Source organism: Gigantopelta aegis, chromosome 14 (genome assembly GCF_016097555.1).
Source record: "Gigantopelta aegis isolate Gae_Host chromosome 14, Gae_host_genome, whole genome shotgun sequence".
In the NCBI taxonomy this organism is placed as follows: domain Eukaryota; kingdom Metazoa; phylum Mollusca; class Gastropoda; order Neomphalida; family Peltospiridae; genus Gigantopelta; species Gigantopelta aegis.
In genome coordinates, this window is record NC_054712.1 from 29,634,161 (window position 1) to 29,649,234 (window position 15,074).

Below are 15,074 nucleotides of genomic sequence, written 5' to 3' on the forward strand. Positions count from 1 at the left end.
AATGTACTTTTTTTTTCTTTTTCTTTTTTTTACAGAGGAAATTGCTGTTCTTCAAATAAAATCTAAAGTGCTAGTGATTTTTCATCGAAAATTAATACAAAAGTTAAAATAAAGAACCTATTTGACCGTGTTTTGTAGCGTACTACCCATGGAAATATATTTGTCATCGATGCATTTATAACTCCATTCATGAAAAATTACAGGTGACATGGATTCCATATAGCAAAATATGGCACTTGTAACTGTATGATATAGCACCTGAGGGGCAGAGTCCCAGGATCAATCCTCTTCAGTCCCCAGTCATCCCAAGCCTCCTCCTCCCCACCTCTCGGATGCTCCACAATCTGATAGGGGTAGGCTACCCTAAAAACCACTGTCCTTGGGCATGAGTCCACCGTATTCTAGAATCTCTGGGGTAGCACGTGTGGTGCTTGTATGCTTAATTAGTTTCTCACTACAATTATCTTTAGTTATTGGAGTCTCCCCGTCACCCCCCCCCCCCCCCCCCCCCCCCCCCATCCTAACCAGTGCTCCACAACCTGTATATCCAGGCCATGGTACTGCTGTTATGTGTTGGAAAGTGCATATAAAATATCCTTTGCTGACAATGAACCAAAAATATAGCAGTTTTCTCCAAGACTGTGCCAAAAATTACCAAATGTTGTGACATCCAATAGCTGATGATCAATAAATCAGTCCTCTAGTGGCATCATTAAACAAAACAAACGTTTTCTCACTATAGCATCTTCACACAGTATCCCAAACACCATAATTATAATTATATCACACTATAAAGAGTAATTTAGAATGTGCTGGCATCATTCAGGATACACAACAAGCATTCTGAGAGTATCTCCCAAGTTCAAGAGTCATAACTATGTAAACAAGAGTACTGTGGTACCGACGAGGTACATGATACGCCTGTCAGGAGTTTGATGCAAAACCATAGATATTAATGAATATGTTACAGGTATGATTCAGTTCTATTTATGTGACATTTTTGCAATGGGATTGATGAACAGTTTGTTTTAGACCAACTACTGATGATACTGTATCCATTGAAGAAGGTGCGGTCTGATTAATGAAGTTATTGTTCTTTATTAGAAAGGGAAACTTTGTTTAACATGGGTACTCTGGTGGCAGACAAACAGTTTATGTATGTAATGTTATCAATACAGAATTGCCAAGCAATTAGCATATATGTATTGTTGGTGCTGAATTACATACTGGAAGAGTAATTATATTTTATGGACAGGACAAGCGAGTAACATTATGTGCAGTAGACCATGAAAAATAGGTCACAGTGATTTAGTAATAGTACGGTTTGATGGTCCTGTATGCAAGATATGGTCTGGACAAGGATTTACTATTATGTGCAGTAGACTGAAAAGAAGGTCACAGTGACCTAACAATAATATACGACACGCTGCCATCCCAAGTTGTTCCTACATGTGAGGTTTGATGGTCCTGTATGCAAGATATGGTCCGGACAAGAAAAAGTTAACAGACAGATGGACGGACAACACCATACCATAATACGACCCATCATAGACAGGCATATAAAAATGGGTAAATCGTCATGAAAGTCGAACATGATCTGTAACAGTTTATGATAAAGCTATACACATAATTTCAGCTCAATATCTTGAGACATTGAGAAAAAGCTGTTTTTGACGGACTGCAGACAGAATGAAGGTGACAAAACCTATGGTCCACTCCGGTAGGGGACTTGTGACAGGACAGCAAATGCCGGTGTTCAGTTGACTTACTTAATCTTCTTCGTGTGCAGTCACACATAAGACCGAATGGGTTTCTGTAGCTTTGGAGATTTTTGACGTGGTCACACATAAGACCGAATGGGTTTCTGTAGCTTTGGGGAGTTTTGACGTGGTGAAGGTGCTAACCTCACGCACAACCCTCCTCCTTTCTCATCCGGGCTTGGGACATAACAATAATCCATTTCTGAATAAGAGCTTCAGACATAACTCTACACAAAATATATTATAGGATTAATGCAGTTTTATTGCTAAAAATACAAATCTAGTAAATTTTTATGTTAATGTTAACATGACTATGCCCCAGAAAACAATGCGTTTATCATTAATTCAACAACAAACAGAATCGTCTAATAATATACGTCACGGACATCTGCATAATTTGCACATAAAATGTGCACACACGTTAATGCAAGTACCCTCTGAACTCGATACTACTAAACACTGGCTTAGATCAAAACATTTTAATAGAAGAATGGAAATTCATTATCTTGATATGAAAGCAAGATAGGGTCATTCAAAAATTATGTAACACTCTTAGGGGCTTTAGAAAACTTTATTTAAGTGTTTGCCACGATGTGTGTAATGTTTTCAAAAATTTATCATTTTGATAAAAAATATGGGCAGTAATGACCAGTTTTTCTATAACAGATATTTTTAGTATGAAACATTTAGCTAGTCCGATACGTTAAATCATTTTATATATAAAAACAAATATTTATTTTTATTTATGATAGGCTTAGCTAATCAGATCTGGGCCCGTGCTTATACATTTTTTAGTCCAGACTCAATCTCTAATGACGTCACACTCATACAATTTGTATGGCGTTGCCATGACGTTCACGTCTCAGACTCTATTAGAGTCTCGAGTTTAGACTCTAAAATATTTATAAGCACCAGGCCTGTTATAAATGTTTCCATACTACATATATCAGATCCGTCTCTTTGTCAATATTACACATTTAGTTAATTGGATAGTATCTGTTTTTCAGCATTACAGATATAGCTAATCAGACACATGCATGTCATACCATTAAAATGACAGACCCTAGTTTTTAAACACTACAACCTATTTTCCACTATTAAAGTCATTTTTGATCATTTAAATTAGAAGTACTTACATTTTTTATTTAGTACATCCATTTTCGTACACCTGAAGTGGTCCTGGTCATTCAGATTTTTGTAATATCCCAAAATGCCATTTCATAATTCTAAAAAAGCATGTTTGTCTGAGAAGTAATAGTTATCGAGACAAGCTCTAGTTATTTTTAGATGGTATTTCCCCGTTTAAACATCACAGGCTTTAGCTTTGCTCTAACCTTATCCAAATGTGTTGCAGGTTTGTAGATTAACTAAATTTAGTGTTCATTTTCACTGGCTGAAACTAGGGTCTGGGCCTATATACTGTTGGACACCACACCGATAGGCCATCCGAACCACAAATTACATAAGTGATATTTCGCAGACCTGTCTTTATCTAGAATCAGGGGTATGGTATGGGGGTGTAAACATACATATAGTGGCCATTTGGGTCAATTAAAATAAGTTCATTATTCAAAACTATTAAATTGGCTGCATACATGTATAACTGATTCTAGCACATCGATATTTTTAATGCATCAAAAACCGATGGCTGCCCATCGAACTACCTTCTTAAAATTCATAGTCACCCTTGGCTAATAGCAATCACCTTGGGCCATCAGACAAATTATAACAGACTACTAAAAACAGAGTATGGAAGGTTGAGATCTAATGAGTGTTTTTAAAACTTTACCAAACTAACTTTGTACACATATAATATAATGATAAATCTTCCTAAAAGGAAGTACATGTAGCCTTCGAAAAGGTAAAATAAAAGTAACGTTATATTTATTGATCACAGCAACTAACACATTGGTTCATAGTCATAACCCGTGTTTGAATGCCTATCAGCATGTTGTATACAGGGATAGTTTGCGTGTTTTAATGTGTTCACTTAATTTTATCACAAGTATCTGGTACATGTAGACCATATCCATTTAAACTTGTGTCTTAGAGTCTTGTTCTGCTGCTTTCTGTTTCCTTTTTCTGAATCTGTTGGCATCTCGTCTGGCATGGTACTGAAATAAACAACACATTTATCACAAAGACATCATTGAAAATAGGAAACATATTAATACCGAGACGATCAAAGGAAATGGTTTATTTAATGACACACTCAACACATTTTATTTTCGGTTATATGGCGTCAGACATATGATTAAGGACCATACAGATAATGAGAGAGGAAACCCGATGTCGCCACTTCATGAGCTACTCTTTTCGATTGGCAGCAACGGATCTTATATATGCACCATCCCATAGACAGGATAGCACATACCACCGCCTTTGATGTATTAGTTGTAGTGCACTGGCTGGAGTAAGAAATAGCCTAATGGGCCCACTGACGGGGATCGATCCCAAACCGACCGTGCATCAAGCAAGTGCTTTACCACTGGGTTATGTCTCGCCCCCCCCCCCCCCCCCCCGAGGCAATCAAGTCTAATTCAGTGTGTGTGTGTGTGTGTGTCTCTCTCTCTCTGACACACATACATCACCCTAAACTCCATTTGTCTTCCCCCTCTCTCCACCCCTCACACCACCCTTAATTCCATCTCTTTTTCCCCTTTCTTTCTCTCCCTCAATCCACCCTAAATTCCATCTCTCTGCCTCCTTTCTCCCTCCATCCAGTCCCATAGTTTAAGTTGCCACTCGCCAAATTGCCAAATGTGAATTAAAGTTGATTTTGGCAAAAACATTTCATTACTAAGTCGCCAAAAAGCTAATTCGAAAATTGTCTGTCGTTTATAGATATACCGCCATTTTTGCTATTTGACTACCGGTAAATGAAACTGGAACTTGGCAACAGATTTTCATAGCAAATTTTCCAAATTGTTAATATTTTATGGACTTCAGACTAAATCATGCAGTCCCTTCCACTCCCTCTCACACACACCGCCCTAAATTCCATCTTTCTTTCCCCTTTTCCTCTCCAATTTCTTCTTAATATCTACCCGTATGCATACTTACCTCTTTTATCAAACACCTATTTACAGCACTGTCAAACTCGTTACATTTTCCAAAAAACTTTCCCACTTTGTGCTGCAATAAAGTAACAAAGAAAACAGTAGAATGTGCTCAAATAAAATAGGAAAATGCAATCTATGATTATTGCCCTATGTTAAGCAAAAGGTTTCAAAAATAAAGCTGTCCATTAAATATTCATTTCCTCAATGGAGGTCGTGTGAAATACTGAAAACGGGGGACAATATTTCAAAATCTGAGGTAACCGGAAGTCGGTTCACGTGGTTTTTACCTAGGTAACCGATTGTTCGGTTACGTGAATTATATTTCCGTAACCTGTGGATTACCTGATCGGTTACCTCAAAGTTACGTTGAAATTATATTTTAAATACATAATTTTTAGCTCAAACAAAGTACAAAAGAAAACGTTTTATAAAACAGTTTCTTTAATGATTGCAAATCGAAAGAAGTTACTTGTAGACGTTTCTTTTGTTTTCGTACGAACGTAGCGTTGTAGATTTATTATTATTATTATTATTATTATTCAGCACTTGCCATCGGGATCGCAAAAAATAATTTTTAGTTGCCCGAATCTAAAAGCCACTGTCCTTGGGCATCGGCCCACCGTATTCTAGAACCTCTGTGCAGCTTACGGAAGTTAACACTATTGTAAAAGGACTAAATATCAGCCCAGTACTGAAACAAAATAGATACATTTGGAGGAAAAATGCCCATATGCATGATTAGACTAATAATTTTCTTTTATAAATAACAAATAAAGGCTACCATTTGTCACTGATATGTAAAATTTAGTATACAGCAGATTAAAAAAAACCCACCAAAAACTCAAACAACAAATGTCCAGTTCCTCTGAACTATAAAACAGGCTACTCATTGGTGCATGATTAGATTAATAAAAATAAATCTTATAATAACATAAAAAGAAAGACCACAATTTGACACTGATATTTTGCAGTGGCGATACAACTTTCACTTTATCGATGGTACTTCTATACTACAGTGACGTTCCAAATGTTTGTTATTTAAAGCTCATTATTCGATGTTAGTATTTTTCAGCTTTTGTGACATTTTTTCATTTTTGTTTACGTTAAAACCATTTTCAACCTTTGTAGAATTATAGGTAATCCAATAGTATGTCTACATATATTCCTTTAGTACGGAAGCGTATTAGTGCCACCAAACGCAATAGAATAGCTCTAGATAATTTAGGCGCCTTAGCGGTCCGTGCACATTTCTTTAAAACTTTTGGCCTTTGGTCGCAAGTCACAACCCTTGCAATATACCGTTGTCTACTGGTTTGCCGCGCATCAAGTATCTAAAAATCAGTCTAAAACATTTGTCAGAATACTAGTAGTATGTCTGCATGAATACACGTCTTGTAATCGTGAAGTCTGCAAGTTTTAATTTCTGAACGTCTAAAGGTCACGACGTAACCGATTTGCGGTTTGCGTAAATTTAAATTTGCGTAACCGACACGCGAACAGAACGATGGTTCGTGTGAAATATTGTGCCCTGGAAAAGCAACAGATACCATACTAGAAAAAGAATCAGAGCTCAAAACAGGAAGTACAATATGGCCTGCTATTACCATTTAAAAACAGAAGGTGAAAATAAACATGTCCTGCTTAATTATTATTTAATATATATGGCCTGCTGTAGAAAAAAAACCCAGGATTGGTTGAGGTGAGAATTTGGAAAAATGGATAAAAAATAGCACCTCCAAGATGTATATTAGAGCATTTAATAGAATTAGAATATGGGCAATTCCACGGTAACTTGACGCAACATTCAGACATTTTTTAACGACTTAATTATAAAAAAATCCAAAGTATTCAATAAAATTCTTAAAGAGTGATTGAAATAAATATGTTGTCACAAAGTCATGTCAAAAGAAAATTTCATTGCATAACTACAACTACAATCACAAATGAAATGTGGGTAACTGACGCAACAAAAAAAGTAACTTGTATTTGACATGTCTTTGAACTTGCCAAAATTCTCTGAATCTGAAGCATCATGTTTTCAGGTATATATAGAAATGTGTAGGGCACAGGTAATCTATGATCACTAGAACAAGAGAACTAAGTTTTCTACAAGGAATTTTTTTTTGACAGGTAACTGATGTAACACTAAAAGTACAGGTAACTGACACAACATTTGCAAATCATAAAAACTAATAACATATTTTAAAAATAAAACATTTGTCTTTGGCAACTGGTTCATCTGAATTGTAAGAAATACATAAATCTTAAAAGGGAATTAAAAAAAACTAACAATAGGGGCATGTTTAGGGTTGTGGGTTGGGGGTCATTTTAGGACATCAGCATAAGAAAATAATAATAATTTTTAAAAATAAAAAAATAAATGAAACAAACAAAATATATATAAAAAAAAAATTATAATAATAAAGAAAAAAAATAAAAGAAAAAAATAGATAAATAATACCTACCATTGTTTTCAGCTGATACAGTTTAACAACAGTGTAGTTTACTTACTTCTTCGTGACACTTCATGAGAGCCTCGATGAGGACATTACACCTTTCAGTGTGCAGGTGATGTGACAGGTCAGGATGCATGACAATCCACTTGTTGGTAGTGTATCTGAAATAATCTAAAACAAACATTCTTTAGGAGATAACTGCTTTTAAGCAATACATGCATGTCCTCTATACCAGGCCCAATTCACATTTTTGTATTTCCTAAGTTCAAAGGCCATAGCTCTGTGTGAAAAATTGGTAAATCATTATGAAAGTCACACTTGATCTGTAACAGTACATGATAAAGCTAAACACTAAATTTCAGCTCAATATCTTGAAGCTTTGTCGTCAAAAACAAACTTTCGGAAAACTAGCGATCTCAAAAACTTGCCACATATACACTGATATAGTTTTAAACTATAATATGTGGCAAGTTTTGGAGATCGCTACACAATTCTAAAACATTAAACAGTAGTTGGCATTGCTAATAAATTTTCAATTAACTAGAAATAACGCTAATCAAGATTTTAAAAACAAAATGTTTCTCGCTGTTGTAATAAATTAATTTAACAGTGCTGTACTGCTTCATTCGGTGGAGGTTAATTTTGATGAACTACACTCAACTGTATATTAATAAATTTCAGTGAACATGGGGGGTTACTTCGGAGTGTGTGTGTGGGATGGAGTAAGCAAAATATGAATTAATTAACAGCTGAATAAAAATCCTAGCTTGCTTCCTGCACGTCAAATTCTAAATTCATATAGACCTCCGTCCACACCAACTCATCACATCCAGTTATGTCCCTTAGTAGACTGCCAATGTCAACACTTTGGACCAAGTCACGTTTAGCAGTCCGTTTGCTAAAATATATTTCGTGTTACTAAATTGTTAATGGAACATTCACGATACAGTAAATGTGACGATATTAAAATAAATTCCTGATAACCTCCAAATTATGTATAATATACTTAAAAATACCTACCACAAAAATGTGCATGTGAAACAAATGATGCAGACAATCATTTCCGGGGTCATATCTGAAAATGTAACCTCCGGCATGATTCGTAAAATTGGCCGAAGAGTTCCGATTGCCGAGTCGAAATATTCCGATTGAACATTGAAGTGTTTTTGTGCAACACGTCATCAATATTTGTGTATTGATAATGTTTTAGGCGCTACGTTCAAGAATGGAATTTGATGTTCTGAAATACGTTTTATTGAGATGCAAACTTGTTGATATATTTCCTTTGTTAAAAAAATGGAATTTTATTAGAGAAAGTGATTATAATGAAGTTAACTTTAAAGGGAAGAAGAAAGATGTTGCTGACAAAATAATTCAGCTGTGTAAAGTAAGTTTACGGGTGGCTATGTATCCGATACCGGTATAATCTGATAATACTGATATGGATTTTTGTTCTGTTTTGTTTAACGACACCACTGGAGCACTTTGATTGGAAGGACTTTCCTTTGGCACTGTCACTAACCCTAACCCTAACTATTAAAATGTATGATGTTCTTTATATGTGACAGTGCCAAAGAAAAGTCCTACCTTTTGATTAATTAATGATTTAATCTATCAATATCATACCCAGATACTGAGATAGCACACCATCATGTGACCATGGTTGGCCCAACGTCGACTGCCGACAATTAATATAACATCCCAGGGTTCCAACTTAACGGTCGCCCGATCGCCCCTGGCGACTGAAAATGACGACGGGCGACTGAAAACCCACAGTAAGGTTGTCCACCTGGTGACCAATTTTTTTTTTTTAAATCAATAATTAATAAATAAATAAAAGTACAGCTATGTAGCCTACTTTGCACCATGAAAAAGTGTAGGTCTGCTTTTACATATAAACATATGCCCAATATAAGAATAGGTGTAAGGTAAGTTAAGTGGCATGTAAAATTGGGCACAAATTCATGTCGACAAGATTCAGCTAGGGTATCCATGAGTACTCGAGTTCTCGATCACGGGCCGAGTCTAGCAACTCGAGTCTATTCACAGGACTCGAGTACCCATGTGTGACGGAACATGCTCTTATCTTTACACCTGTGGTGATGTTAATTGTTTTAGAGGGCCGTGTGCACTTGGTTACATAATACCTCCGTGCGACCGTACCCCCTAATACACACTTAGACCAGGTGTGGAGGCCATGTGGCCAGTAGTTATGTAATAACTCAGGTAGTGCGGTTTTACGACCGTGGTTTCTGGCGAACTAGGCGACAGTAAGTCTGACCATCTAAGAAAAAATACCGTCTCTGGGAGTTGTGGGAATATCACATGATAGGTGAGGTACCGCGTTGTGGCCCCAGGCGATATTCGCTGTCTCTCCGATTTTTGAATAAATAGATAGGATTTTAGAGATATCGGGAAGAAACATTGGAAGTATCCAGGGGAAACGGACGTCGTCCACTGAACGATCTATATAAGTTCAGTCCAGACGTGGTAAAGATATTTTTCTGCTCTGTTGTATAACCTTGATGTGATTGATGTGACTTTATTATACCAATATTCTTTAGACAGTGTCTTCGGTAATCTGATGAAGTAAATTGTAGGCTTCACTGTTCTAACATATTAAAGCTTAGCCAGTCATCCTAGAGGACCTAGGTAAACTGTAGGTTATTGTCTTTATTGTGATAGGTACCAGTATTAATTCTGTATTACAATTCTGTATTCTGGTTACTGAATGAGTAGTTAAGGGTTAATTAAAAATTAACCAGTTAGGAATAGAGTTGTAATTCCTTTATTAATTAAGTTCCCCTGGCAGTGTTTCTCAATTATCACACGTGTGGTTGTTGTATCACGGTGAAGTGATTAGAATATTGTGTAAACTAGGCACCTAGAGATTAACTAATTAAGTGATTAGTTCTGGGTTGTTATATTTGTTGTTGTTAATTAACTACTGCAGCAAGTACATTTGTCAGCGTAGTGTTAATACAAATTCCAAAGTTTATTGTGTTTTGTTGTGTTTTCTAGTGAACTAAACGTGCTATATACATATATTTATATAAGATCTTATCTCTGATTAAACTAGAGCCGAGCCACTCGGGTATTGGACTGCCTGATACAGATAGATCTAATAGATATACAGTTAGGAGAGATATTTGGATAATCATGTTTTATTCAGTTACGGGTATTATAGGATCCCCGTGACACCGTGCAAGGAAGAGCACTGATTTAATTATATGTTTACGTAATTTTGCCATATGCTTGCCGCCGGTTACATGAGACATGGAGGGAAAACAAGACAAATGTGCGGAATAATAGAATGTGTGGTCCGTGCAATATGAATGTAGTAGAAGACGAATATCACTTTGTTCTTGTGTGTCCTTTCTTCAGTAACATAAGAGATAAATATATTAAACCTTTTTATTATAATAAACCATCAACATTCAAATTAACGCAACTACTGTCCAGCGACAATTCAAAACAGCTAATTAAATTGTGTAAGTATTTGAACACTGCTACTACGCATAGAACAGACAACATTGATACATGACATGTTATTATATTGTATATTATTGCTATGCATGCATTACCCATTTACTATAGAATTTTATCGATTGTAACCCGATGCTACATACTATTCCCCGCAGTATGCACATTATATGATTTTATATATAAATATGTACGTATGCCTACAAAATGTATATTTTTTGGCAAAAATAAAATGTGTCTTTATTAAAGTGGTATTTTACTCTATTCCTTAGTCTCATCATCATCATCTAGTGTAAGTGTCGGGTACTCGGGTCCGGGTCCAGTTTGACCCTCGAGTACTCAAGTCCAATATTTTTGATTCGTTGAGGCCCTAGATTCAGCCCTGGTTATGTGTACACGTCATAGATCGTAGCCACTGAACATTATATTTTAGGGTTTTTTTTAATTATTATTATTTCATTGAGATGGGGTGGGGGGAGGAAGGGGCTGTGTCGGTTATACCAGTGCTCAACGTTTGGTGAATGCAAGCATCTTTGTTGGAAATTATATAATCCTATTATCTAATTTAATATGAAACGCTAAGCGATTTTGCAAACCTAACACGTGCCTATCTCGTGTCCTAACACGTGCGTAGCTCGTGTTCTAACTTCTAACGCGTGCATAGTTCGTAACCCATCACGTGCATAGTTCGTGTTTACCACTCGTGGCTCATCGCGTCTCATGGAATACTAAGTAGGTGATGATGATGAAGAAGATGATGATACTTGCAGTGCCATGGCATTAAGTAACTAACAATACCACAAATGTATTGACAGTGACAGTGGGGAGTCACAGTGGCATGTCTGTTATTTATTTAAAGAGTGGGTTGGTTGAGTGCAGGAAAATACTCAAAATAAATGTTTTCTCTTATAATCTGTTGCAGTATTGTTGTTGTTTTTAGAAAATATTATTCGGGCAAGTGAAAATAGATCCGGGCAAGTGAAAGTGCTGTCACCACTTGCCCGGATGGCAACTCAAAAAAATTGTTAAGTGCAGACACTGACATCCACTTGCAACATATTTGATGATATTTAATGCTGCTGTATTTATGTATTACATATAGTATGCGGTCAAAACGGCCCCATGATGAAATGGCACTGAACATGTAAGTCAAAATGGCCAAAGAAAAAAGTCAAAGCGGCCAAAGAAAAAAGTCAAAATGGCCGAAAGAAATGGTCAGAACGGCCAATAGGTACTATCACGTTAAATTAATTCCCATTAGTAATCAATATAGCCTATATCATTAGTATATCACAGGCAGTTCACAATTTCAGATACTCAGTTTTTGAAACACTACTTCCGCAGACTGTGTGTCCACCTGTTGCAGTTGTAACACTTGCGTGCATGTGCTGGTTTTTTCTCACAGTTTTTTGGCACTGAATACATTTTACACTCATGGTGAAGTAGCTCACAATTCGTCATGACCATCACAACTATTTTGTACGAATGACAGGAGTTCGGACTGGTTGGATATTTGATATAACTTTATCTCATAACACTATATGACGTAAACTATATGATAAAAAAAGAAACTTTTGTATCATGAAAACACCAAAAACAAATCTGGATGTGTGTTCGTGCAATGGCCTCTTGGAGGAAGCGGGCTCTTTGATACCGTCGGCAGGTAACAGCAGTTAGCCTTTTAACTTCTACAGTGAGTGTATTGAGTTTGTATAAAATCTGCTTTACAAACTAGTTTCATTTCATGATACCATTCATGTTTTTATTAGGTAATCAGAGTGTTTTAAGGCTCGGGCAGTTTTGTTAATTGTCAAATCAACAGGAGTAACTTTTCCTCTGCCCTGGGTAAATTAGTTTTTTTATAAATTTCACTGTGAGTTAATCTTGAAAGAGAGCTCTTCCTTTAATATCAATAAAATACTGGTTTAATGCAACCATAGTTTGTAATAAATAGTTTTCATCGTAAATGTATTTGTTAGCGTTCCCTCTTATTTTTGGGGTTTGGGCTTTGAGGTAGGGTTGGGGTGGGACGCCCTTTGCTTGGTGCAATCTCTTGTATAATGGTTCGGGCGATGTGTTTGGAATGGTTATAATAATAACTATTCATGTTTCTCCAAAACTTACCTGTACTTAAAATCTACATATTAACACAGATCTACTAGTGTGTAGATTTTAAACTCTTTGTTTATTCAACCATTTGAATAAATAAGACACAGATAATATCCGTGTAGTGAGAACGTACTATAAAAACTGTCTTTGCACAGTTATTTTTCTTGACACTTGTATAGATGAAATACGTCTTGACTTTTTTCAAGGGGCGTTTTGACTTTTTCACTTTGGCCGTTTTGACTTTTTTAGGGCCGTTTTGACCAATTATTGTTACGGCCATTTAGTACTGGGGCCGTTATAACTACGATCCTTATATATAGGTTGCCTATAATAGTATTTGAATTCTTTGGAAGCATAACAGCAAAGGATGTAATTGAAAGAATGATGGAGTGTATATTCACCCAGCCCTTCGCCTGTCGGTCACACATTACAGATTTATACTATTTGTTAGAAGATATCACAGGATTTAGAATAAATGTTTTGAAATTTATTTGTTTTGGTGAACAAATAATATATTACATTATGTCCACACACACCTTACTAATAAAATTTCAAGCAGACTGCCTGAAATTTTCAAAATCACTTTGTAAATCTATGCCAATAGTGTTAATATAAATATCATATAGTTTTTAATTATAAATTGTATTATCCCTAGATCAGGGACAATGTCAGGCTTGGGAAGCCCTGAATCACTGCCTTCCAATATGCTTTTAACGTCATCAAATATATTAAATTAAACAAATATATAATATAATCATAGCATTCATAAAGAGATGTTTAGATTTTTGAAAAATAAAATAAGAAAGGAAAACAGTGAGAGAGAAGAGGGAGAGAAAATCTTTATAATTTTTTAAATATGTTGAAATCTTTATTAAAATAATATTAAAACTTTGATTGGTTCACCAAAACGAATGCGTACCAATGTTTTTTGTACCAGATACTGACGGGCAAAATAAGGGTTAGGTCTTTCCACAATGTCAGCCAACACGCAACGATATACAGTAACCTAGCTTTTCTCTTCTTCTTATTTTCTTCTTTCTTTTCTTCTTTGTTTTTGTTTGGAGGGTGGGGTGTGGGGATTGAGTGCTCAGGCACCCTCTTTAATCTTCACCCAGTGAAAACACTAGCTGCCAGGTCAGTGCCGGATGGTATATATTGAAGAAGGGTTCAAATACATGTACATACCCCTGCTCACTAAAAACGACAACTGTAAAACCAAAAATGACATTTACACCACGAAACCTACATGTATATCTATTGATTCCTAGAATGATAATTTTTCTGCCAGTACAGTTTAATGCCATTCATGGTTATAAAAAAAAAATTCAAGTTTATTGACATATGAGGATATGTTTACATGTACATACTGCAAAAGTCAGTCCTAGAAAATTGCCGCCAGTAGACTAAAATTTGCCCTTTCACCCACTGCAGGTTTTTTGTTTAATTGACGTGGGTAATACATTTTAAAGTTCGAGCCCTGGGGATGGTGCATGTAAAAGACTTCTTGCTACTAATGGAAAAATGTAGCTGGTTTCCTCTCTAAGACTATATGTCAGTATAACCAGATGTTTGACATCGAATAGCTGATGATTAATAAATCAATGTGCTCTAGTGGTGTCGTTAAACAAAACAATTTAAGTCAGTAATATATAAAAAAAAGCTTTACTAATTTTAAAGTGTGGTGCTTTATCCTTACTTTCACAATCCATTCACAAAACTGAAGGTTGTGGGACACCTGCAAATGATTATATATATACTCTTCAAAAAAAGTAGGGGAGCCTGAAATATTAAAATATACGTTTTGACCACAGACATCCTAGTAAAAAAACGTTCAAGTCTGTTTATCAACACACCAAAACACATTCCATAGTTCGCACATGCATCACGCAGTTGACCCGTACACGTGCATGGGGTGTCATTCTCGATTTAGACAGTTTCCATGAAGGTCGATTAATCACTGTGGAACATTATTTCTGTCAATTTTTTTCATACAGTTGTTATTGTTTTGTTTTTAGTAATTTTTATTGTTTGAATTTGCAATTTACTAATAAAAAAAACTTTCAAATTTCACTTGTGACCCCAGTCATCCTTCAAGATCTTTGGTGGTCATAAAACCTACTGTAATACTGAACTACCGATTGTAATGTTTGCCCAGTTAATTCACTATTGTCATATAATCATTCCCCACAGCTAATATACATGTA

The 15,074-nt window shown here is 35.8% G+C and overlaps 2 protein-coding genes across 4 annotated transcripts in view; one reads left to right on the forward strand and one right to left on the reverse strand.

The window, feature by feature from the left end:
• Window positions 1-2,004: 2,004 nt before the first annotated feature.
• LOC121389436 (COX assembly mitochondrial protein 2 homolog) lies at window positions 2,005-8,384 on the reverse strand. Of its 3 annotated transcripts, none has more exons than XM_041521064.1 (4): window positions 8,299-8,384; window positions 7,334-7,449; window positions 4,824-4,895; window positions 2,005-3,874 (listed from the first exon to the last, which is right to left on the reverse strand). In XM_041521064.1, the coding sequence occupies exons 2-4, from the start codon at window positions 7,412-7,414 to the stop codon at window positions 3,794-3,796; spliced, it is 234 nt and encodes a 77-aa protein (XP_041376998.1). In that variant the 5' UTR covers window positions 7,415-7,449; window positions 8,299-8,384; the 3' UTR covers window positions 2,005-3,793. The 3 variants fall into 3 exon arrangements, with proteins under 3 accessions (XP_041376998.1, XP_041377000.1, XP_041376999.1); XM_041521066.1 differs by having other exon boundaries at window positions 7,334-7,439; window positions 8,299-8,330; XM_041521065.1 differs by lacking the exon at window positions 8,299-8,384 and adding an exon at window positions 7,940-8,093.
• Window positions 8,385-8,462: 78 nt separating this feature from the next.
• The window catches only part of LOC121389434 (centromere protein N-like), a 36,918-nt gene continuing 30,306 nt past the window's right edge, over window positions 8,463-15,074 (forward strand). Inside the window, exon 1 of the mRNA XM_041521062.1 lies at window positions 8,463-8,665. Coding sequence (XP_041376996.1) covers window positions 8,504-8,665 — 162 coding nt within the window. The 5' untranslated portion in view covers window positions 8,463-8,503. The remainder of the gene's footprint in view (window positions 8,666-15,074) is intronic.